This window comes from Babylonia areolata, chromosome 20 (genome assembly GCF_041734735.1).
Source record: "Babylonia areolata isolate BAREFJ2019XMU chromosome 20, ASM4173473v1, whole genome shotgun sequence".
Taxonomy (NCBI): Eukaryota; Metazoa; Mollusca; class Gastropoda; order Neogastropoda; family Buccinidae; genus Babylonia; species Babylonia areolata.
Window position 1 is genome coordinate 27,980,685 of NC_134895.1, and position 26,147 is coordinate 28,006,831.

The 26,147-nt window shown below is 42.8% G+C and overlaps 2 protein-coding genes and 1 pseudogene across 2 annotated transcripts in view; 2 read left to right on the forward strand and 1 right to left on the reverse strand.

Annotated features, from left to right (window-relative positions):
• LOC143294575 (uncharacterized) overlaps positions 1–8,580 on the forward strand; it is a 10,954-nt pseudogene extending 2,374 nt beyond the window's left edge.
• Positions 8,581–8,615: 35 nt separating this feature from the next.
• LOC143294576 (uncharacterized) lies at positions 8,616–9,931 on the forward strand. Its single transcript, XM_076605951.1, has 2 exons — positions 8,616–9,117; positions 9,678–9,931. The coding sequence occupies exons 1-2, from the start codon at positions 8,616–8,618 to the stop codon at positions 9,929–9,931; spliced, it is 756 nt and encodes a 251-aa protein (XP_076462066.1).
• Positions 9,932–15,642: 5,711 nt separating this feature from the next.
• The window catches only part of LOC143295367 (transcription elongation factor 1 homolog), a 38,859-nt gene continuing 28,354 nt past the window's right edge, over positions 15,643–26,147 (reverse strand). Inside the window, exons 3-4 of the mRNA XM_076607025.1 lie at positions 23,733–23,803; positions 15,643–22,613 (exon numbers count right to left, since the gene is read on the reverse strand). Coding sequence (XP_076463140.1) covers positions 22,549–22,613; positions 23,733–23,803 — 136 coding nt within the window. The 3' untranslated portion in view covers positions 15,643–22,548. The remainder of the gene's footprint in view (positions 22,614–23,732; positions 23,804–26,147) is intronic.

The window sequence follows — 26,147 nt, forward strand, 5'->3', positions numbered from 1 at the left end:
CATACATAATTCAAATGCACGCGCTAGCATACACACACACACACACACACACACACACACACACACCACACACACACACACACACAGAGAGGCACACAGACACAGACAGAGACACACATTGACACAGTGAGCACAACAGACACAAAAGTTGTAAGTTATACGACCCAGCCAAGTGGCGGAGATAACACGACGGCAAAGATAAAAGCACTAGAGATAAGATAACATAGGGCGCGATCGCGTGCGCGCACACACGCAAGCGCGCTCTTACACACACACACACACACACACACAGATAAACAGAAACGCGGACAGACAGGCAGACAGACACCCACCCCTACCCACCCATCCCCCCCCACACACACACACACACGCGCGCGCGCGCGAGCATGCACACACATGTATACACACATCCACACACACACGCGCGCGCACTCACACGCATGTATACCTGCATGTGTAAATAAAAAGACCAAAACAACATAATTATGATATTCATAAGCCGAAACCGAAGGTACTTCATACAAGTAGTTTAAAAAAAGAAATATATATATATATATATACACTGGTGTACTGAAGGATACAAAGGCTAGCTTTATCAGTAGATTGGTGACATTTCATTTGATTTGGCGACATTTCAGCGTTCACTTAGTAACCGCTGGTTTGTCGTCTTTATTTCTTTCACTGACAGTTCATGACTTCAACCGTTTGCTTTGCTTTGTGGGGCACGTGGGGTTGGGAAGCTATTCCATGTATTTGAATAGTAACTAAGAAAGCATGTCTATGTTCCCCCATGTCTATACCCCCCCCCCCCACCCCTCACCCCCTTTAGTCAGGTCAGGGGCATAGCCCTTGCTACTGGTACCATGTAACCCAGTACTACCTGTCGCATGTGAAGTCTCCCAACGACGGACTAGGCGGAGGAGAAAACGGAAGAGGATGACCAAAGGGCAGGGGGAGCTCTTATCCTTGGCTGGAGAAAAAACCTGCACCTGCCGAGGCCGTTCTACACGCGGCACTATCTGCACCTGTGGGACTCTGAACGTCAGTAGGCGAGAGAGTGGGGAAGGGACTGCACAACTCTTCACTAAAAATAGTCACCTGTGCTGGTCAGGCAACCAGGCTAATGTCGGAACGAGCTAGTGGCAACGGGGACAGGCGGAGGATGCTGCTGGCAGTTCCTAGTCACGACTCTGCACGCAGGCGGCTGTGGGGTGATGGTCGTCCGCCGTAGACTGGGGCAGAAGCGGCGCCCGTGTCCTCCCACAGCGTCAGAGCAGCCCTTTTTTGGGACAGCACTGCTCTCCCCACACGGGGAAGGGGAGATAAAAGGATCCCTAAACAAAGCCTGCCTCGCCTAGTACCTAGTAGGAAACCGCACCTACTTGGACATCCAACACTAGCGGTCGAAAACAACAGAAGAAAAGAACCAGGAGTCATGCCCTGACTCTGGGTGCCTGGAATGTTCGCACCCTTTGGGACAGAGACAACAGACCAGAAAGGCGCACAGCGCTCATTGCTAGAATGCTTGATCGCTGCCAGGTGCACATAGCAGCCCTGAGCGAAACCAGGTTTGCCGGTGAAACCCAGCTGGAGGAAGTTGGAGGGGGCTACACCTTCTACTGCACTGGGTAGCCAGAAGGCACCTCAAGAACCTTATTCGTGGGCTTTGCCATACAAACCAAACTTGCATGACTTCTTGACAGCCTTCCACGTGGGATAAACGATAGGCTGATGACCCTGCGTCTGAAGCTGTCCGAGGATCGCTTCGCCACAGTCATCAGCTGCTATGCCCCGATGATGACCAACCCTGATGACATCAAAGAAGCTTTCTACGAGGAGCTCAGCCGCACTATTTCGGCGGTAAACAGAAAGGACAGGCTGGTCATCCTTGAGGATTTCAATGCCCGCGTCGGCGTGGACTTCTCCTCGTGGAGGTGGGTGTCCTAGGACAGCACGGCACTGGTAAGTGCAACTCCAACGGACTGCTTTTGCTCTCGCTCTCCGCGCAGCATGGACTGACCGTCACCAACACCCTCTTCCAACAAGCGGACAAGTACAAGAACACATGGATGCACCCTTGCTCCAAGCAGTGGCACATGCTGGACTATGTGATTGTCCGGCAGAGGGACAGAGGTGATGTTTCCAGTACACGCTGCATGAGAGGAGCAGTCTGTTGGTTGGCCCATTGCATTGTACGCAGTAAGATGAACATCACACTTGCACGCAAGCTCCAACCAGCCAGGCAGAAACCCCCTATGAAGCTGAACATCCACCGCCTCCCCATCACCAAGGATGTGCTGCAGCAGCAAATCCAAGCAGCTCTCCAACAAATTCCTGCATCGACTGATGTAGAAGTATGGAGCACCTTTAGAGATGCTGTGTACACAGCAGCAGCTGACACACTCGGCTTTGTACAGGGGAGCCACAAAGACTGGTTTGACGAGAACAACTCTGGAATCTCCAAGCTCCTGAACACATTGCATATACAGCATCAGGATCACATTTCCGATAAAGACTGCCAGAGGAAGAATAACTTGTACTTGCAAACCAAGCAACTCGTACAGAAGAGGCTGCGTGAGAGGAAGAACACCTGGTGGGAGAGAAAGTCCGAAGAGCTTCAGTCCGCTGCTGATGCTCGCGACACGAAGACCTTCCATGATGGTCTCCGAGCTGTGTATGGGCCGAGAGTCACAGGATCAACCCCTGTCCGAGCCTTGGACCAGACCACCCTCCTGACAGACAAGAAAGACATCCTTGCCCGCTGGGCAGAGAACTTCAACACCCTCCTCAACAGGGACTCGTCCGTATCTGACGAGGTAATTGCAGCCCTCCCACAGCTACCAGTCAATGACTCGCTAGCTGCCCCTTCCACCAAGACCGAGACCCGGAAGGCCCTGAAGCTGACAACGTCAGGAAAAGCACCGGGAGTGGATGGAATCCAGGCCGACATCTACAAGTATGGACAGGTTCTCAACCTCCTGCAGGCGCTTTGGACTCACCATCAGCCTCAGCAAGACCGAGTCCATGTATCAACCAGCTAGCTCACAGAACGCCAGTGCCTCCCCCTCACCTGCAATCAAGATCGATGACACAGATCAAGTCAGTCGACAAGTTTTGCTACCTGGGCAGCACCCTATGCAGCAACGGAGCCCTTGATGCAGAAGTGACGCTGAGAGAGAGTGCAGAGATGGGGAGACAGACAGAGAGAGAGAGAGTGGCAGAGAGGGGGAGACAGACAGAGAGAGAGAGTGGCAGAGATGGGGAGACAGACACAGAGAGAGAGAGAGACAGAGAGAGAGAGTGGCAGAGAGGGGGAGACAGAGAGAGAGAGAGAGAGTGGCAGAGATGGGGAGACAGACAGAGAGAGAGAGAGAGAGTGGCAGAGAGGGGGAGAGATAGAGAGAGACACAGAGAGAGACAGAGAGTGGCAGAGAGGGGGAGACAGAGAGAGACACAGAGAGAGAGAGTGGCAGAGATGGGGAGACAGAGAGAGAGAGAGAGTGGCACAGAGGGGGAGACAGAGAGAGAGAGAGAGTGGCAGAGAGGGGGAGACAGAGAGAGAGACACAGAGAGAGACAGAGAGAGAGAGAGTGGCAGAGATGGGGAGAGAGAGAGAGTGGCATAGAGGGGGAGACAGAGAGAGAGAGAGAGTGGCAGAGAGGGGGAGACAGAGAGAGAGACAGAGAGAGAGAGAGAGAATGGCAGATATGGGGAGACAGACAGAGAGGGAGAGACAGAGAGAGAGACAGATAGAGAGTGGCAGAGAGGGGGAGACCGACAGAGAGAGACAGAAAGAAAGACATAGAGTGGCAGAGAGGGGGAGAGAGAGGGAGAGAGAGAGAGAGAGAGAGTTATAGAGAGGGGGAGAGACAGAGAAACAGAAAATGAGACGGAGAGTGAGTGAGAGAGAGAGAGAGAGAGAGAGAGAGAGAGAGAGACTGACACACAGAGAGAGACTGACACAGAGAGAGAGACTTACATAGAGAGAGGGAGACAGAGAGAGAGTGTCAGAGAGGGAGAGAGACAGAGAAACAGAAAATGAGAGACGAAGAGAGAGAGAGACAGAGACAGACAGACAGAGAGAGAGAAAGAGAGTGGCAGAGAGGGGTAGACAGAGAGAGAGAGAGAGAGAGAGAGAGAGAGAGAGAGAGAGTGGCAGAGAGGGGGAGAGAGAGAGAGGCAGAGAGGGGGAGACAGACAGAGAGAGAGAGAGTGGCAGAGATGGGGAGTGGCAGAGATGGGGAGACAGACAGAGAGAGAGTGACATAGAGGAAGAGACAGAGAGAGACACAGAGAGAGAGAGTGGTAGAGAAGGGGAGGCAGAGAGAGAGAGACAGAGAGAGAGTGGCAGAGAGGGGGAGACAGAGAGAGACACAGAGAGAGAGACAGAGAGAGTGGCAGAGACGGGGAGACAGAGAGAGAGAGAGAGTGGCAGAGAGGTGGAGACATAGAGAGACAAAGAGAGACAGAGAGTGGCAGAGAGGGGGAGACAGAGAGACACAGAGAGAGACAGAGAGTGTGGCAGAGATGTGGAGACAAAGAGAGAGAGAGAGAGGTAGAGAGGGGGAGACAGAAAGAGAGAGACAGAGACAGAGAGACAGAAAGAGACACACAGAGAGTGGCAGAGAGGGGGAGACAGGCAGAGAGAGAGAGAGAGTGGCAGAGGTGGAGAGAGAGAGAGAGAGAGACAAACACACACACACACACACACACACACACACAGAGTGGCAGAGATGGGGAGACAGAGAGAGAGAGAGACAGTGAAAGAGACAGAGAGACAGAGGGAGAGAGTGGCAGAGATGGGGAGACAGAGAGAGAGAGAGAGAGAGAGGCAGAGATGGGGAGACAGAGAGAGAGAGAGAGAGTGGCATAGAGGGGGAGACAGAGAGAGAGTGAGTGGCAGAGAGGGGAGACAGAGAGAGAGAGAGAGAGAGAGAGTGGCAGATATGGGGAGACAGAGAGAGAGAGGCAGACAGAGAGTGGCAGAGAGGGGGAGACAGAGAGAGAGAGTGGCAGAGAGGGGGAGAGACAGAGAAACGGAAAATGAGAGACGGAGAGAGAGAGAGAGAGAGAGAGAGAGAGAGTGGCAGAGAAGGAGAGAGACAGAGAAACAGAAAATGAGAGACGAAGAGAGAGAGAGAGAGAGGCAGAGAGGGGGAGAGACAGAGAAACAGAAAATGAGAAACGGAGAGTGAGTGAGAGAGAGAGAGAGAGAGAGAGAGAGAGAGAGAGACTGACAGAGAGACTGACAGAGAGAGAGAGACTAACACAGAGAGAGACTTACAGAGAGAGAGAGACAGAGAGAGAGTGACAGAGAGGGACAGTGACAGAGAAACAGAAAATGAGACGAAGAGAGAGAGAGAGACAGAGAGAGAGCGAGCGTTTGCCACCAGATACACTGAGTCGTGATGAAAAAGTCCGTGTAACACGGCCCGGACTACAAGGCAGCGAGCCCACACAACAGCGGGCCCAACACACAAGTCGCTGCTCAACTCTCAACGCGGACGGCTGTTATGAAGAGAACACACAACACATTCATCATTCCACAACACAACTTTGATCAATCAGAAAGCATTATCAGTCACAAATATATACATACATCTGTATTTGACTGTTTTTGGATCTTTGTGAGAGGGACTATCGACACGGGGGAGTATCGACACGGGGGAGTATTGACGCGGGGGAGTATCGACACGAGGGAGTATCGGGCTCAGCGACCCCGGGGGACAGTACAAAAAAAGGTACAAATATAAATCGAAAATCATCCACAAACACAGATACAGTAGGAATCCGGATATATACATGTGCGTATTAATAGAAGAAACTTGTGCACACTCACACATGCACACACGCGCGCGTGCGCGCGCACACACACACACACACATGCACGTCTACTCAGCCGTCAGGAATGACCTGTTAAGATGTACTAGTTCGCCACAGATGTTCTTCAGTAATTACTGACTCAAACTCCACAATTTCAAGCATCTCGTCACCGCAGTTTACAACGCTTCAGTGGTAATGGTTCATGTGTCCATACACCCCACATATATCAGCAGGGTTGGTTTTTTGTTTTGTTTTGTTCAATATCTGCTTTGTAGTTTAGTCAGTTTTTTTTCTGTTCATAAGTACCTGTCCATAATTACCTGTATCACGTAATGTCATTTGCAGTTTAAGAATCCAGACAACGTTACGAAAAACAAAACAAACATCAGTTCCCCTCTTCGGCAGTTGTGAAAAGTGTGGCCAACACAAATAGCAGACAGTTTTGAGTTAAGTAAAATTTGACTAGTATATCTAATCATCCCTCCCGAATCACAGGTAGGATTATCGAGTTGTTATGTGCACTACGAAACTGTGACGTCCTCCATTTCTTGACATAAAGAACCTCTTTCATGTACTTCGTATTTTGACAGTATACTTTTGTAGTTTTTTGGAACCATTTTGGGGGACTTTAATGTGCCCATTTGCGTCCTCAGCGAGTTCTTTTGCAACTGGTGAGTCTTTGAGAAACTGTCCCAGAAGAAGTCTCCCAAGAGTTTCCAACATGGATGTGAGCTCTGCTGTATTTCCCGGCCACTATGGCTTCAGTGGAGCCACCGGTACAGATGCCCCACTAAATGATGTCATAAAAACTGTTCCTCTCATGAGTTTTCCCAGAGTGCCAAGGAAAGAACAAGTGAAGTGAAACACACCAAGACATACCACATTCTACAGGGACTGATCATTTTGCCAAATGCCTATCAGTGCTTTCTTTACAACATTAAGTCAAAGAAAGACAAACTCAGAATTTACAACATGTGGAAAACAGATCAACGGGATATGCTTCCTTTCCCTCTGCACTTGATGAAAGTTAAAACAAACAAGGAATAAAGGATCCATCATAGACAGAGACTGAGCAACTGAGTAACAATGGACAGGGCATGCTTAAGCAGGAAAAATAATTTACAAGCTTGGATCCAGCAGTCTTTGGCAACTCAGTCCCTTAAAAGTGGCTGCGTGAGATGTGATCACTTTTGGTTGTTTTTCTCATATCCAGAAAGACATAATAATAATAATAATAATAATGGATACATATATAGCACACTTTCTAGAAATCTGCTCTAGGTGCTTTACAAAAACGCTTTTGTTAACATAAAACATTACATCAATGTTAAATACGCACACCAAAATGTGACTACACGCGCACACACATACACACACACACACACACACACTCACACACACACACGCACACTGCATACATACATTTTATTATAGATGTATATCTAACAGCTACCCTAACACATACGCACACATAGGCAGGCACAAACTTACATAGACACATGCACACACAATACACATTCATATACATGCATGTAGTTATGTACACATACATATGTATACACACATAGTCAAGCACAGCTAACGCAAAGGAAGTGGACCTGCCACAATTGAACTTATTGATGAAAGAAAAGGTGAGCTTTGAGACGAGATTTAAAAGATGCGAGGGAATCAGAATGACGGAGGTTATCAGGGAGCTTGTTCCACGTCTTTGGCGATTGAAAAGAAAACGATCTGTGTCCATAGGTCTTACTTCTGACGTGAGGTATTCTGAGAAGTCGAGTATCAGAGGAAGAACGGAGCTGGCGAGAAGGGGTATAGATATGGAGGAGTTCAGAAAGATACTTGGGGCCAGATCCGTTGACTGCAGAAAAGGTCAGAGTGGATAGCTTGTAGTCTATTCAATCAGAAACAGGCAACCAGTGGAGAGACTGAAGGAGAGGAGAAACATGGTCAAATTTTTAGCTCTGCAAAAGATATACAAGGCTACAGGACCAGATGGCATCAACCCCCTCATTCTGTCGAAGGCTGCTGACATATTGGCCCACCCAGTTACGCTACTCTTCCACAAGTCTCTTGAAGATGGACAAGTTTCATGGGATTGGAGAACAGCAACTGTTTCTCCTATCTTCAAAAAGGAAGCCGCCTACAACCATGTAACTACAGGCTGGTCAGCCTCACATGCATACTCTGTAAGGGGATGGAAAAACTCATCAGAGAAAAGGTCATCATGCACCTGGTTGAAAATCAACTTATCAGCAAGCAGCAGCACGGTTTCGTGCATGGGAGATCCTGTGTTACGCAGTTACTGAATGTTATGGACACCTGGACAGAGATTCTAGATGCAGGAGGCAGCGTCGACATCATATACATGGACTTCATGAAGGCATTCGACTCCGTGCCCCACCGACGTCTCCTAATGAAGCTTGCAGCGAAGGCAAGGTCTTCAACTGGATCCGGGCATTTTTGACAGACAGGCAGCAGCGAGTAGTCGTGAACGGAGCAAAATCACAACTAGCGCCAGTGACGAGCGGGATTCCACAGGGAAGTGTTTTTGGCCCGATGCTATTTGTCATCTACATCAATGACCTGCCAAAAATTTGCACCAGTGAAGTGAAACTGTTTGCAGATGACACAAAATTGTACACCCGCAGTGACATCCCAGGAACCACGACTGGCTTGCAAGATGACCTCGACAAACTACAGCAGTGGTCGCAGGATTGGCTACTTCGCTTCATCCGCAAAAATGCAGCGTCCTGAAACTCGGTAACAAAAGGTCAGAGGTGGAATACACCATGCAAGACGGAATACAGGGCACAATAGTGCTGGAGGAGCATGAACATGAGAAAGACCTTGGCGTCCATGTCGACAACAAGTTATGCTTCAAGGAACATGTAGCAAAAAGTACTGCAAAAGCCAATAGAGTTGTCGGCATCATTCGGCGCACTTTTGACTTCCTCAGCAACGACCTCTTTGTCCAGCTTTATAAGAGCCTTGTGCGTCCTATCCTGGAGTACGGCCACTCTGTGTGGCAGCCGCACCACAAAACCCTTTGTAGTGAAGTGGAGGACGTGCAACGACGAGCAACCAAGCTGTTGGTATCACCGAGAGACAAGCCGTACCCTGAGAGGCTGGCGATCCTGGGACTACCTACTCTTGAGCATCGCAGAAATAGAGGCGATATGATTGATCTGTATAAATACATACACGAGATCTACGATTCTGATCGGCCGAAGTTCGAGATCATTAGTGACCGCGCAACAAGAGGAAACAGTCTCAGGATCAACAAACAACATTGTAGGTTGGATGTTCGCAGCGGAACTTTCTCTCAGCGGGTGGTCAACATGTGGAATGACCTCCCAGATTTCGTGGTCAGAGCGCCATCCATGAACAGCTTCAAAGGCAGGCTCGACGTTCATTGGACAGATTTGGCGAGTGTCTACACTCCAACTTGTCAGTCCTGATTATTTAGTAATCATACTAGTATTTCCCACACGTACCAGTGCCACGCATGCCACTTAAAATGTACGTGAAATTGGAAAGATGAACTGGCCCATATGGGCCTCAAACATCTACAACGTCAAGGTTCAAGGTTCAAGGTCAAGGTTATTGTCGCGTGCGACAGTGTTGTGTTAAAAAAAGGGGGGGAATTTTGGTCAACTTGACCCCTCGGATACGTCATGATTTTCGCTGCTTTTTTTTTTTTTTTTTTTCCCCTTTCTTTCTTTCTTTATTTCTGTGCGTGCGTGCATGTGTGCGTGTGTACGCGCGCGTGAGTGTGTGTTCCTTCCCTCCCTCTAGTCAGCTCAGGTTGATGTTTTCTTTTTCTCGCGCATGCATATCTGCACGTTCCCCAGGCGTTAAGGTCGTCTTGGACTCACGCAATCCACCTTCCCCAGCCTCCGCCGTTGTCCTGGGCACCCGCAGCCTTCCCTGCGCCTGTGAATTCCCTGAGTCTGTCACAGGGGTGTCCCCGACGTACATGAAGATCACCGCTTTGCATGCCCTGTCTGCAGAAGAACTAGGACTCTCAGTGGTCGCTGGCATCTTGGGTTGTCTGTGGCAAGGACCCTCGTGTTCAGAACCAATGCGAGCCGTACATGGACGGTAGAGGATGCGTGTGCATGTGTGAGAGCAGTGCACAAGAGGGGTGAGTGTGAACTCAGCACTCAGAACTCAGAACTCATTTAATTGTTGTAAAACCATCATAGGAATTATGGACACTATAAACTAAACACAACAAGCAAACAATAAGTAAAAGCAATAAGTTGTGAGCACATGCAGGATATTCCATAAGACATAGTTATGGACTGCGAACTTTAAAGCATTCATATATGTATTTTGCCAGTTCTGGTTGGAAATAATTTTGTGGCAACAGAGAACTCGGCCTTTGGATTATTGTGTTGCCAGTGCCATCTGGCCAATGATTCGAGGACTGGGAATTAACTGTCACAAGTAGGCGAGATCTCAAGTCAGAGTACACACTACACTTGTCCAGAAAATGCAGTTCATCCTCTATAACTCCACATGATTTACATAGCCGGTCTTTCCTAGTTACGTTGTAGTGACGTCCACGCTCAATTTCAAGTTCATGTGCACTTATTCGCAATCGACATAGTGCTCCTCTGTGTTTAGTATTTTTGCAGCTGATCAGGTAAGGTTGTAATGTATAAGTATTTGCAATTTTGCAATAAAAGGAGAGCCTTGAAATGGTCTCGTTCTTTCTGCTGTTCCAATATTGAACATATTTATCCTGTAGTTTATTCATGACTGAATATTTTAGTCGCTTAATGCTGAGTGTACCTTGGTTCTCCCACACGTGGGAGAATCCAATTGAAACCAGTATCTTTTTGATAAAATTAAGCCAAGGAACTTTTTCCAATGAATTCATCGATAACATATCATCATATGCTTGCCTCAAATAGCTATCTTCTTTTGATTCTACGATGTGTTCCCAGAATGAGATGACCTGACACACTGCGGTCAGAGAAATGGGGTATCTGCCCAGCTCTGCCAAGTCTGGTAACTTAATTGATCTTTTGTGTACGCCCATTAAGCTCCTACAGAAGTTGACATGTACATTTTCTGATGGGCATTTTGCGGAGAGAAAGGTATCAAATTGGTTAAACAGCACAGAGGGCGTGGAGAAGTTTGTCGCAGTTTGATTGAATGGAAACCACACCTCAGCGCCGTAACTGAGAATTGGGGTGACTAAAATGTCAAGCAGTTGCGTCATTACATCCATTTTTACTTCTTTCCCTCGCACACTGCGTTTCAGAGCATACGCTGCTTTATGTCCTTGTTTGGCTAAGTGGTCTTCAGCAAGGTGAAAATTTCCACTCTTATGAAAAATAACTCCCAAGTATTTGTATCTATCCGTCGTTTCGATGCAGTTATCGCCACATGAAAAGAGCTCTGGTATTTTGGGGTCGTTTTTTGTGAAAATTACGACTTTTGTTTTGTCCCTGTTGATTTTAAGCCCCCATTGCAGACAGTATTCATGTAGTTGGTCTAGTTTGTTTTGTAGTCCTACTTTTGTTGTCGAGAGCATCACAATGTCATCCGCATATAACAGATAAGGGATCTGAGTCTTGGTTGTTTCGTTGATGTATGGTGAGGTGTCATCGTGTATATATTCTCTTATGTCATTAATGAAAATATTGAATAGCGTGGGGCTAATAACATTTCCCTGAAGCACTCCTTTTTTAACTGCGATAGAATCTGTGAACCCGTCGTTTGATTTACCACATACAGTTGAATTTTGGTACATCTCTTTTATAATGTGGAAACATTTTCCATTTATCCCAATTTTGTTTAGTTTCAAAAGAAGTGCATCATGCCATATATTGTCAAATGCCTTATTAAAATCAACAAAGCAGCTGTAGAGACGCCCATTTCTTTTATTTATGGTGTTGTCAATTATCTTTTTCAGGATGAATATGTGATCAGTGGTTCTAGAATGCCTTCTGAAACCAGCCTGCTCTTTTATTAGTAACTCGTTTTGTTCTAGGTATGTTTCAATTCTTCTGTTAACTTGACAAAACAGTTTTCCAAAGGTGCTGTTGAGTGTTATACCCCGATAATTGTTAGGATTGGTTGGGTCTCCACTTTTAAAGATAGGAACATTTATTCCGTCTTTCCACTGACTGGGATAAATATCAGTCTGAAATATGGCATTGAATAACTTGCATACAGTAGCACTGATGCTGGACATGCTTGCCTTGAGCATTTCGCTTGTAATTCCGTCTTTACCGGGGGCTTTATTGGTCTTGAGACTCTTTACGGCTCACATTATTTCAGTCATCGTAAAAGGATTGTCCAGGACAAACACTGGCATAGTCTGTTTTATTCTATCGAGTTCTTTTTGTATGTGTTCTTTCCTACCTTTGTCAACGGGTACTTCACTACTTATCAAGTTTTCTAAATGATTAATCCATTTACCTGCAGATAATGTGTCTCTGCGGTTGAGTAGAACTATCTGCATTTTTTAGTTCAGATAGTATTTTCCAAACTTTTTTGGGGTCGTGCTCCATTGCTGTGTTTAAACTTCTCACAAGTTCATTTCTGTACGTCTTTTTTGTTTTCTTTATGGTCTTCTTGTGTGCTTTCAGGCAAGAAAAGTATTTATTTTGAATGTTTCTGTTAAAAGGATTTCTGTTCAATGCATTCAATAAAGATCGCACCTCTTTCCTTTGAATGAAAGTCATGTGTGAACCACTTTTTAGACGGCTTCTTTTTCCGTTTCGTGCATCAAATCTTATGTTTGATCGATAAATCGGCCGCTGCAATAATAGTGTTTGTGAGATTTGACACAGAGTTTTCAATTTCTTCTTTGGCAGTATGTACGTTTCGGAAGTTAACTTTTTTGAGTCCTTCGTTAATAGAGATTATCTTATTTGAAATTGACAAAGTCTTAAGTGCTGATGCTAACTTTTCGGCAGAGCCCTCTTCCCAAAAGAAAGAACGATTGTATTTTGAGTCTCTTAAAGTGGGACATTCCTTTCTACTGACAGAACTAATAGAGGGTGAACTCTTTCTTGTGACTGGTAGATGAATGAACAATTTGATAGGACAGTGATCTGAAAACATGGTAAGATTTTTTACCTTGCATTTCATCACCTTTCGCATAAGGTCCTGGGAACACGTAAAGTAATCTACGACACTTTTCCCTGTTGGCGAAAAGCATGTGGGGTTACCATGTAAGTCAGCAAGAGTTCTCCCATTTAAAATATACATATTATTTTCCATACATAGTTTAACCAACCTTCTTCCATATTTCTGTACTACTTTATCTGACGAACTTCTTTTGTGCACATAATCACATGTGTAGTTAAATGGGATATCATACATATTGTTCTCACCGTCCATCTGGATAAAATCATCTAGCATACCAGTTCGTGCATTGAAGTCACCACACAAAATGACATTACCTTTTGTGGTAAACAGTTCTACATCCTTATCTAGTTGTTCCCATATGTCCCGTGTGTGGTCACGTCCAAAGGAGGAGAATTCGGGTGGTGTGTATACACAGCCAACAGAAGTGTCTTGATCTGTATAAAAACTTTTTATCAGCATCCACACAATGTCACTACTGCTCTGTGGCAGGAACTTAATACGTGGTCTTCAATATTCTTTCACAAATACAGATATTCCACCATAGGCTTTCTGTGCCTTTGCTCGCTTTGTCCTACAGTAGTGTACCCCTGTTGCAAAGCCAGGTAAAAATATATCTTTGGTCTTATCCCTGTCCAGGTGTGTTTCCTGGCAAATAACGATATCATAGCTTGAAAATAAATCTGTCACTTCTTTTTCTGTGAACTTGTTTGTTTTTGTTCCGTCGATAGTGTGTGTGTTCGATCGAATGTGATTTACTTATTTATTTTTCTCTCATTCCCACTTATGATGTGGCGATTTGTATTAGTGGGTTAGTAAGTTTGGGGAGTGGAGGGGGGATTAAGGGAAATAGTTTAGGCCTCACTGCTGTTTCGGTTGTCAGTATGTCTGTGTGAGTGAGTGAATAAAGTTTGGTATTGTGTATAAATTCTTGGCGTTGGCTGCATTTAATTGAGCGTGCGAGGATCCGGAGACCCATTTTTCTTAAATTTTCTTTTATTAGATTGCGCGGGGCCTGGTCGGGTTGTAGGTGGGTCCTCAACCTCGACCGGTCACGTGACAATTTTTCTGAATTCGTTGGAGTCTAACAGATATTTGGGAAGGCCGGCCAAAAGAGAGTTGCAGTAATCCAATCTTGAGGGAACCAGAGAGCATACAAGTGTCTTGGTTGCATCGGTTGAGAGATAGTGGCGGACAGAGCTGATTCTACGCAGTTCCAAATAGGCAACTTTACAGATATTCGAAATATGCTGTTGAAAGGAAAGAGACTGGTCTAGGATTACACCAAGACTGCGAACAGAAGGAGAAAGTGAAAAAGGTGTGCTATTGATCAGAACAGTCAGGAAAGGAAGGTGGTTGACGAAACTTCTTTGGACAGGTTATCATAAATTCAGTCTTATCATCATTTAGTTGCAGCTTTTTGAGAGTCATCCAGTCCTTTAGGCCACCAATGCACTCCTGTGTTTGAGCCACCAGTGCATCAAATTCAGCTATGGAAGCCAACTGATGAAGTTGTGTGTCATCAGCAAAGCTCTCATGCGACATCGCATGATGACTGATGACATCCGACATAGGAGCCACATACAGTACGAAAAGAACAGGACCTAGGACTGACCCCTGTAGGACACCATATTCTAAGGTAGATACTCGAGTATCTACCATTTACACACACTTTCTGTGTACGATCTGACAGGTAAGACGTGATCCATGCTAGTGCAGTGTCACGAATACCAAAGGAAGTTTTAAGTCTGTGCAAGAGGATAGAGTGGTCGATAGTGTCAAAAGCTGCTGACAAATCTAAGAAAGCGAGAACAGATATCTTATCCTCATCAAATCCCGAAAGCAAATCATTCACTATTCTAAGAAGGGTCGTTTCGCAACTATGACCACGTCTGTAAGCTGACTGGTGGGAATTAAGTAAACCATTTTGTTCCAGATGAGCTAAGAGCTGAGACAATATGATCTTTTCTAGCAGTTTTGATAAAAATGACAGATTAGAGACAGGTCGATAATTTTTTAAACAATTATGATCCAAAGATGGTTTCTTGATGAGTGGACGTACAACAGCAGATCTGAAGCTTTCTGGGAAACAACCAGACAGTAAGGAAGAATTGATGACATGAGTAATATGTGGCAGTAGAACATCAATACATTCAACCAACAAAGAAGACGGGACTGGGTCAAGCTCACAGGATTTCGGACAAGCGCTCAGACACACTTTCTTCACCAAATTTTCAGTAACCGGTTGGAAACAATGTAAAACAGGACCACTGTACACACATGTAACAATGTTTCCATCATCGACAGACAGAGCAACAGAGTAACAATGGACTGGGCACGCATGAGCAGGAAAAATCATTTACAAGCTTGGATTCAGTCAGCAATTGAGTTCCTTAAAGTGCCTGCTTGAGATGTTGTCACATTTGGTTGTTTTTGTCATATCCAGAAAGACAAGTAACAATGTGTTCTCCCATTCCTAAACCGTGCTTTCGTTACTTTTTTTTAAAAACCCTCTTCCTCTCCAACCCCCTTCCCTCTTCAAAATACATTCTCTTACTGTATTGGTGTCATGTTCATATTGCAGTTAGTATCCTCCCGTACACACGTTGTGAATACATCCAGTGATCCATTCACAGTTTAGATATAAAAAGTTCCATATCTCACTCCTCTCAGTCAGCCATGCATAATAATGAACACACACTCACAGTAGATGGATACCTTTGCAAGTATTTATATGCACAAAAATGACATCTGAAAATGCAAATGCAGTCACTCATACTAACTTTAGTAGAAGGGCAACAACAAACAACACACTGCACAACACCAGACGGGAATACTCAGTTCTTCAAGTATACTCTAATCCACGGTCAAGGACTTGGGCTGCTACTCAGCTCCTTCACAGCTTGGCTGCCCTTGATGGTGGCGACATCAGCCATTGCTGCTGCTGTTGTGGTTGCTATATCTTGTACCCAGCACCAACCCACAAGCATGTAATATCACTGACTTTTTCAAGATCTAAAGCAAAACGACCATCAAATACACACACAAATACATTTACCTAAATTACTCCATTGAAGTTATAATACTATATAAAAAATAAACATACGAAATTTACTAAGCATTTTTCCAACTCTCACCTGAGCACTGGGGCCACAGTGCTAAAGTTTTCTGTAGCTGCTAACTGAACGGTTGCACACTACAATGAAAAGCCAGTTGTGCCAGAGAGCACAAATCTGAGTTCTCACCTGAACTCCTGTTTAAGGAAAAAATGTTCACTCGAGCAACCCATGCACCACATACAACCACGCAAATAACAAAGTTGCTACTTTTAAACTTGTTATGCCATTCCAAAAAAACTCTGGTTTGATGTAATAACTTTCATCACACACGCTTACAAACATATTTACAAATACAAGCAGAAACACAATTGTGCATACAAAAGACTACATATGTTTTTGTACTACTTTGCCTTGACTTCCACACTATTGTTTCGTTTTTGTTGCTTATAGTAAAGCCCACTGCACAGAGCGATATCAGGACTGTCAAACCATATATCAACCGTGTCAACACAAAACTGTAACATTTACAAAAAAACAACAACAACAAAAAAAAAAAACCACTAAGAAAAACCCACAAAACACAGTTCATAGCACAGTATCCCAACCATTCAGCTCCTTATGGCAAATAAAACTAGGCCATGCTGAGGACGTCACACATTCTACGAGTACTTAATTTATCATCCCCAAATTACAAAAAATTGTGAAAAAGGAAAAAACCCAACAACTTTGAAGCCAACAAAAAATACATTAAAAAGGCCATATAGGCAAATAACACTGCAGAATGGGCAGCGAGTGCCCATCCCAGTGTTTACATCTCACGACCTAATCGCCAGAGCAAAACAGCACAGATTGTACACCATAGACTGCGTTAAAGAGAAAAAAAAATGTCAAGGCTTGCTTGAAAAAAGGAAGAAGAATGGACTGGGAAGGCAGATAAAGGAGTCAACAGTGAAGGAAGAAAAAAGGCAGAAACAAAGAGAGTGACAGAAAAGAGGAAATTTCTAGCACAGAATTTCCAGAAGGCGGGGATGCTATTTATACTGAAAGACCCCCACCCCCCTCCCCCCTCACATCACCGCAGGGGAGACTTCCACACTAAATATGGGGGAATCAAGAGGAAGAGTGACAGACTCTCAAAGACTTTACAAACAAGATATACAGTTAACAAAAATTCACAGACAAATATGGTATGATGGATACTTTACTTACCAAAATCTTTTTTTGTTCAGCACAAAGCACAAAGGAAAAAGAAAAAGAAAAGTTTTTACTTTCTAGCATCTTTATTAAGGATATGACTTATTCATCTTTAAAGATATGACTTACTTTCATTGTTCATTAAGCATTTCCCATTGGCAAGACTAATAGTAGCAAATCCTATATTTCTGTTTCACAGTTATTGAGTAAAACACTAAACACACACACACACACACACAAATACGCACACAACACACACACACTGTGTAGAAAAGAAAAAAAAAAACAACTACAGAAAATATCCAAATTATCCTAATACTTCATCTTTATTTTCTCTACATAAAATCAAAATGCACTGTCCAGAACAGCTGCTGTGGCAAAGTGGTTAAACGGATGACTTGTCAGGATGCAGGTTTGATTCCCAGCTGAGGTGGGGTTTCTTGGCCCACAGCCGGTTCCTACCCAGAGCTGTGTCCTATGTATATGTTATAGTGTTTATCATCCACTTCACAGATGCATCATTAGGTGTGTTGTTCTAATTTCCTGACCAAAACTCATCACTTCTGTACCCTGATTAACGCCAGGATATTATTAAGAAAGGAAGCGCAGAGTGCAGCCTTGTCACATAGTTTCAAGACTAAAATGGACCTTCACAGCAGCATTGTCACCATCATCATCATCATTCATCATCAATATATATATATTTTAATTTCAAATGGAAAGGTGTCATGACATAATCGATTAGGCGTTGAATGTCTGATCCACTGTTCACCAGTGATCAGTCTGATCCACTGTTCACCAGTGATCAGGGTTCGAGGCCTCGTTTCAGTATATCGCTATGTGATGTATAATAAAAGAAGCTGATGCAATGTGTGCTTTTGCCCGCTTGCGAGCCATGCCACTTTTGGAGTTTCTTCCATTTTGGATTAGTAGAGGTTTGCAGAGAAAGTGAATGGAAAGAGTCATGAACAAATGAAATCTAATAATCCTGAACTTGAAAGGGAAAATTACTTGATCAATACTGCTGAACCCCTCAAAGATGAGGAAAGAACTTGCTGATGAGTTTAGCTGATGGGAATTCTGAAAGACAAAGAGAGGTACAGGTAGCAGTATGATGGTGGGCTAACTGATGGTCAAAAGTGCAGAGTCAGGTCTCCTAATTTAAGTGCTGTCAATGATGCAATCCTCAAGTGGTTTAGGCCAGCATTGCAATACTTTGCTGTTCCTTGACAACTGCCCTGCTCATGCACACATTCAGGATCTGAGAGCAACTATGCTTTTGTTCTTGCAACATGCGAACTCTGGCCATGTGATCGAGGAATTATCCTAAGCATGAAGGTACACTACAGAAAAATGAGTCAAATGAAGCTGATCCGCCATGTTGACTCAGGTGCAAGTTATGAAACCATCAGGTTAACACTACTTGATGCTGTCACAATGCTGATCCGCATAGGGGAAGGTCACATCAACAACAATATCTAAATATTTCTCAAGAGCCAGTTTCACAGACAACAAATCAAGCAACACAAAAGAAGAAGATGCTCAGTTGACAGTAGAATCGCTTTTGGGGAGACTGTTCAAGGAATAAATTCCATTTTCCAGTTATATCAGCGTTGATGACGACATCCGTGCAACATCCCCTGAAGAGACTTCATTTGTTCCATGATCAACATCAAGCACTTCTGAGATCAATGAAGCATCATCTGATGAGGGCAACTGCGGAGACCCTGAGGCAACTGTCCATGAGCCAAAGCTTGGACTGCATGCACAAGCTACAGCTGCATCTCATGCAATCTGACAGCTACAGTGAGGCTGAGCAAGCATCGTTTCAAAACTTTTGGGGGATCTTTGAACGGCATTTAATCAACACCTGAACACAGACAGATATCAGGCAGTTCTTCCTCAGAGACATGCAGAAACAACCAGGAACAGAGCAAGAAAGGGAGGGAAGGCAGCACAGACAGTCACACGGAGGGAGACAGTACCAGCAGCAGAAGAGACGGAACAGCTGCAAACATGCAGGGGAGGGAGAGGGTGGTCAGATGTAGAAAGGTGTGGAAGACAAAATGCAAGGAAAGAAAGAAGAAACCGCCCAGACATTGGCAGGATTGTTGAAATAGCATCAAATCACCAGAGCCAGTAAGCACCCATCCTGTGAAACATCTTGCTAACTTGAACAAAACTGAATTAGCCACTGATGGAGATTCTGCTTTCTGGTTCCCTGATGATGCACCGTTGCTGTCTCCGATAAAAATTGTCGATGATGGAAACTGCCTGCCAAGATGCTGGTCAGTAATGGCACACCAGCATGAGAAGTGTCACGATGAGATGAGAATAAGGATTGTGCTTGAACTTGCCACAAATCTTGACCTGTACTTAAATCATGACATCCTACAACGTGATCTTCCTTATCTTCTGACGATGATCTTCCCAAGCACTATGCAATGTATTCAGACTACTACACAGGCCAAAAACTGCTGTCAGGTGAAATGCAATCGGTGTTTTGCAAAGAAATGGAGAGCATCATCTAGCCCAGAGCCTACATAGGCATTTGGCAAATAGTGAAATACATGCTCTGGCGAGCAATTCAACTGCAAGATTCTTTCCATTTATCCCAAGTTTGGAGGGTCAACCGTTAGAAAACATCTTCACCAATGGGTTTGCCCATGTTCAAAGCTGCATGAACTGGACAAGACATCCAGAGCTGCCCCCCAAAGTGCCATCATGTGGAGCTCAACACACAGAAAGAAACAGAAAGCAAGCTGGTGGTAAATGAACCACTTTTTCCTGTGTTTGCCTTAGTTGGCTGATCAGAGTGTGGGCAGACATATACCAGACAATTTTTGACTTGAAAAAAAAAATCATTTCAAATTGTTCAAACGTGAATGATTTCTTTTTTCTGTTCTCCTTTCAGTAACGTATGTATCCCAGAAAAGAATGAACAATTTTGTGCTGCATTTGCTTTATTTTTCTTGTCTTGAGTACTTTAATGACTTAAAAAAAGAAAAAAAAAGAAATAGTAATAGTGTATGTGTGTTTTTTTGTTTGTTTTGGTTCTATGCTCCTTTTAGTAATATTCCAGGGGCCAATGAACCACTTTGTACTGTGTTTATTTCAGTTTTTAGTTGCTTCATCTTTGAATGGCTACAGTCACATAATGTTTGGGTTGTTTTTTTTATAATCTTTTTGTGCTCCTTTCAGTAATATTCCAGTAGTGAATGACTCACTTTGTACTGTGTTTGGCTTAGATGCCTGATCCAATTGGCTACAGCCACATAATGATTTTTTTAAATAAATATTTTGTGTGTGCTCCTTTCTGTAATATTCCAGTGGCGAATGAATTACTTTGTCCTGTGTTTGCTTTAGTTAGCTGATCTGAGTGCCTGTAGGCACATGCTACAGACAGTGAATTTTGTCCTGAGAAATCAATATTCCACTAATTAGTTCAAACAATTCTTTGAATGAGTCCTTTCTTCTTGTCATGTTCTCCTTTCAGTAATATTTTCCTGAACAGAATAACAAAGCACCTAAAAACTACTAAAAACGTTAGTCCTCTATTTCAAACCTCTCTCTCTCTCTGTAGATCATTGAGAGAGAGAGAGAGAGAGAGAGGAGGGAGGAGGAGAGGGAGGAGGGGAGGGGGTGGGGGCGTGGAAGCTCGAAAACAAAGAGTTTTTATGTCATGTGCCACCAGCCCCTTCAAACAGTTCAATGGAAAGGATGTTAACATGCAGCATAAATGATTAAAATGTGCATGAATTGTTCGTGCATTGTAAAAACATGTTCTCTACTTCTATTTCAGTCTTGATAAACCCAGGCCTCATTAAAATCTGCAACACTATCAAGAAATTATCCTCCACTTCTCAAGAAATGAAAAGTGAAAGCTCTAACATCTACTTGTGTGTGATGATGAAACTGCCACTAAAGCTCTAGGACCTTTCATGTTCCATGTGTTGAGAATTAGAGAGAAAGAGAAAACATCGGATAAGTCGACATTTTTTTTTCGGTCCCACAGTGTCGACTTATCCGAGGACAACTGTATCTGCCTGTGCCTTTACAGATGATATTTGGCAAATATCTGCCTGTGGCTTTTCAGATTATAGTTATTTCCAGCTGAGACTGTTTTAATACAATAATCACTATGGTGACAACTACAAAAAAAATAAAGACTGCATAAGTGTACTGAACTTACCAGAAAAAAAAAGAGTCTGTGGTGGTTATTTTCACCAATTATCAATTTCAACTGTCTTTTAGCAAGCTCAAGTTCACAAACGAAAGTAAATAATACTGAGGGAAACAGCTTGATTTAAAGGCCAATAACACAGGGCAAAACAAAACAACAGATACGAAGAATAGCCAGTTTCTCTCCAGGTCCTGAAAAAGAGTACACTGACTGTGTTTCAGTCTTTCCTCTGTAGCTGGCACCCAGTTGTGAGGGACAGCAAGCCTGATGATTTCCCCCCTACGATCGCTTGCTTTGGGATAACTGTACTGCAGACCTAGTTGGTGACATGGACTCAGAAAGGAGCTGAGTACATAATACAGTTATGAATTCAAGATGAAGCTGATGACAGCAAATTGCTCCAACAAAATATTCTTTTCTTCTTCATTCAACTGATCAGTCTGATGGCTCCCCTCATTATGCTGACATCAAAAAAGGGTAAAGAGGATGACTGGTGTTGGGAGAGTGAAGGCAAGCATGGGACTGAACTTGTAATGAGGATAGAATGGGTGGATTGGATGACCAGGAGCAGTCTCTTCCTGATGATGCAAAAAGATACATTAATTTTGTCAGGGTGGTACAACATCAACCATCTTTTTTCAATCAAATCCCCTTGAGGGTTTGTTTACATCAAATCCTCTTGAGGCTTCCATGGCCGCTGGTTGAACAGATTCACCTGTGGCACAGGATGGCATCTGTAAAATGCCTGGCAGAGACTGTCAGGTTAGCTGGGAGACATTTGTGTACAACACATAGAGCCCCAGAACTGAGCCCTGGGGGACATTAGACTTAACTGGGATGGGTTCTGATGGCTTTATTAAGCATTTCCCTACTATTTTCTGCTGGTGAGATATGACAAATAGAGATCTGGTGAGATATAACAAATAGTTACAAATCTCATCAGCCTTTTAATTGCAAAGATTTTCTACTCTGAATCACAACAGCAGATTGTTTCACCAATTTTACATGATAAATGCCTGCTCTTTGACATTCAAGACAGTTGACTCCTTGGGAAAAACTATTTCATCTTACAGAAATTCACCAACTCTTTTCCTTAAACATATTCTGTCCCTCTGTAACAGTGGAGAAAAAAACAGGAGCAATGCTGATGATGAAGGAAGCATTAAGTGTGACCCAAGGCTATTGGTTGGCTGCCTCACAGGCATCAATCCAGTCACTGTAGACGTCCACAGCTTCTGAGAGATCTGATACTTTGTCAAGGAAGACAAGAACATGGAATACTAAACAGGTGGCTCATGAGTCATATGCAGGGATTTATCTGAACGTTGGACAATGGACAAAGGACTGATAGTTCTTGGCTGAAACATTTTCAGTCAAATCGGCAGCTCATGCAAACAGCATTTTGCTAAGTCAATGTGTATAACCAAGATGCATCTGATTCAAATTTTCTGCTTTTATGGAAGCACCACTTAAATGATTTTGAGGTAGTGTGAATGCAGCTTATCACCCTTTCTGACTGTGTTTACTTTGGCACTGCAACTTCCCATTCAAGACAACTGACTCTGGTCTATTCCATAATCATGCCATTGATGAAAAGACTTATTAAGTTGTTGCAGTTGGATGATGCTCAGTTTTTCAAACCAAAAGCCATGCAAATCTATCTCTTAATTTACTAGATATCATTTTGAAAACGTGTAATGATTATTTCAGTTCTGTACAACTTATAAGTAATAATCCATCTGTAGGTGGGATTTTGTCGTTTTTGTTTTGTTCTGGGGTTTTCTGTTGATTTTTTCAAATGAAAGTGTACCCGTTGAACAGAAAAAGCAATATTTCTAAGCTTCTGGACACTTTGTCTTATGACTTATTTATTTTTCAAATAAATTTCCCTTAAACTATAGTTCCACTTCAAGTTCTAATTTTATACACTGTTTTTTATCCTCATATCTGTTATTCGTTTTCCATTTCAAAACAGTGAGAGTGCCCTGTGAACCACTGGCACTGTGACTGTAGCAAAGGAGCCAAGTTGCTATATGCAAGGAACTGATGATGAGCAGTGTTAGGGTAATGCCCCTGAAATGATAGAAAGACCTGATAGTTGAAAACAGCATCTTTTTTAGTTTAAAAATTGGAGGTTGTTTTTACAGAAAACTATATACTCAAAAAGCACAAGGATTACTCAACAGCATGTTTCTTTAGTGAAAATAACTTTTTTGAAGATAAAAACCCAATAAAAACACATTTTTCAGCATGAACAAATTAGTAAGCATGTGATCCCTCTCTCCCATTCACATGCACACACCAACATCAAAGAAGAAATTTCCATGGAGAAAATGAACCCATAAAATCAAGTGAAAGGATACAGTTGATAGTAGTCTGGAAACCTTCCAAGCAGACATTGCAGTCTATGGTGCCCGTATTTCGTGTCCGATCCCTAAAACAGAAATATTGTTTATATCTTGTAATCAAACGGTCGAAGTAAATAAAATTGAACTGCAGTCACAATGTGTGGATACAGAAGAGAGTAGTATACAACATGGGGGGTGCTGGATCAGTTTGACCTTTGACCCCACAATGGCTTTTGTTTTTATTTCATTAAATAAATAAAATTACAAAGGAACTGATTTTGAGTGAGTGTGTATAATAATAATAATAATAATAATAATGACTAATTAATAATAATTATTATTATATTTATATAGCGCTGAATATTGTGCAGAGAAAAATCAAAGCGCTTTCTACGTTTGTAAAAAAAAAACCCACCTAAATGAAACTATACATTTTAAATCAAGCAGTTTGAAAACCAACTACTTGTTTCGCTTTATATCAGGAAAACTTGAATCTTTAGTCCGAAGTACCCATTAACTTAGAAATATGTGTGATAAAATTATGTGACATGTATTTCATGGTGTCCAAAAAAATGTGCCAAAGATAAAGAGCAAACTGAAATGTTCAAAATTGTTTTGTCACAGTGTGCTATTCAAATCTCAAGATAAACATGTTTTCTAACAATTCCTGTATGATTTACATTCAAGGGGTGTAAAAATACATACTTAATGAAGAATTTCAGCTGTGGCATCGGAGAAAAAGAATTACGTGTCCATTTTGGGGACTCATTTTCAAAGATACACCGCCTGTGACTCACTTTCACGCACGAGTATCTGAAGGCTTCACCTTGTGTTGGGGCACGCATTTGGTTGTGACCACTAGCATCGCCAAAGCCCATGGGGAAAGCCACTGTTGAATAAACCCCTGGCGTCTAATTTGAAATCGCCATGTTACACATGTGACGGTTTCTCCAGTGTCTGCAGTGTCATCTCATTTCAGTTGAGTTTATTGTACTAAACATATATTTTGAAATAAACTTGGCTGACTGTGTTGATCAGGAGGCATTTCTGAATATTTTTATTGTTCTAAATATGTTGTTAACAAAACTGAATAGTAAGCTTGTACAATATGAACAAAACCTGCGACGGAGGCTCTCAAATTTTTTTACCTACATCACAGTACGCCAATGCAATACTGTGCTCCTTAACCAGTATCTGAATAACACAGCATCACACATGTTGGACTGTTATCTGCTTGGAAGAAGCAGAGAAGATAACGTTTATCAAACTTTTTTGTATAAGTAAATTTTCATTGCTTTGATAAACACATACTACTGTCTGTGTGACAAATGTGGCATGACACTGTGTGACAAACTCGTAATATATCCTTTCGATATCTGATATGACATGTCTCTGAAAATTGCAATAAGTACACTATATAGCCTGCATGTGTTATACAACTGCATTTCTTGCCTTATATGATGTACCAAACATATCAGAAAAGATTGTATTACTTTCTGCTGCCACACATGTAACTTGAACGCCATGAGTTGTGGTGTCCCAACTCTTGTACTGTTTGCTATTATTTATAGCCCACTAAATATTACAAGGCACAGTAATCTCCACGTGTGTTTTGTAATTGTAATTTGTATTTATGGCTTTGAGTATTAATTTTAAAAAATATAAAAAAGATAAACACAAGAAATGATTTTATTCATTTGTACTGCCACGCATGTAACTTGTACGCCACCAATTGTGATGTCCATATTACATGTATCACAACCTGTGTTTCCTTTTGTCATTCACATCCTAAAATGGAAATATGCAAAGCATGTTTATAGAGGTGGAGTCAAGATGGATTCAAAATGATATAAACATGTCTTGAAACAACTATGCTTATATTTATGTCACACATCACATGTAACAGGACGGACAAATTGTGGTATTCACTATCTTTCATAGCTTACAAACAAATTAGGAAAGGATTTGCGGTCACATTTAAAGCAGTCATTGAAATATCTGTTTTATTTAATTATTATATGATGAGAACATCTCCAGACTGACATAAAGACATTCATCATATCACACATGTAACAGGATGCTCAGCATGATGTTTCTGTTTTGAATGTGCAAGTTTCAGTCAATTTTCAGCTACTGAGCACTTCCCGCCTGGTAAAGACAGAATTCTCTTGACTGAATTAGTAACTGCTCGTATTTTGAATGCCATAATGTGTACATACGCACATTACATCGCATCCGTATGCGCACATGCACTCACAACTTATCAAAATTTTGTATTCATTGAGACTAATGAGAGTGTGGATCAAAGAATTTGTAATGGTTATAATTCCTGACGCTGAGCAACCTTTTTCAGTTTCAACTTGCTAAATACATACTTACATACTTCATATTTTGCATTAATTGTAGAGGTTTTACATTACTTATCAATAG

Coding starts and splice junctions, on each gene's coding strand:
- LOC143294576 (XM_076605951.1), top strand. CDS start 8,616: ATGCAAGACGGAATACAGGGCACAATAGTGCTGGAGGAGCATGAACAT. Junction 9,118..9,677: donor CAGGATCAACAAACAACATT/GTAGGTTGGATG, acceptor CACGTTCCCCAG/GCGTTAAGGTCGTCTTGGAC.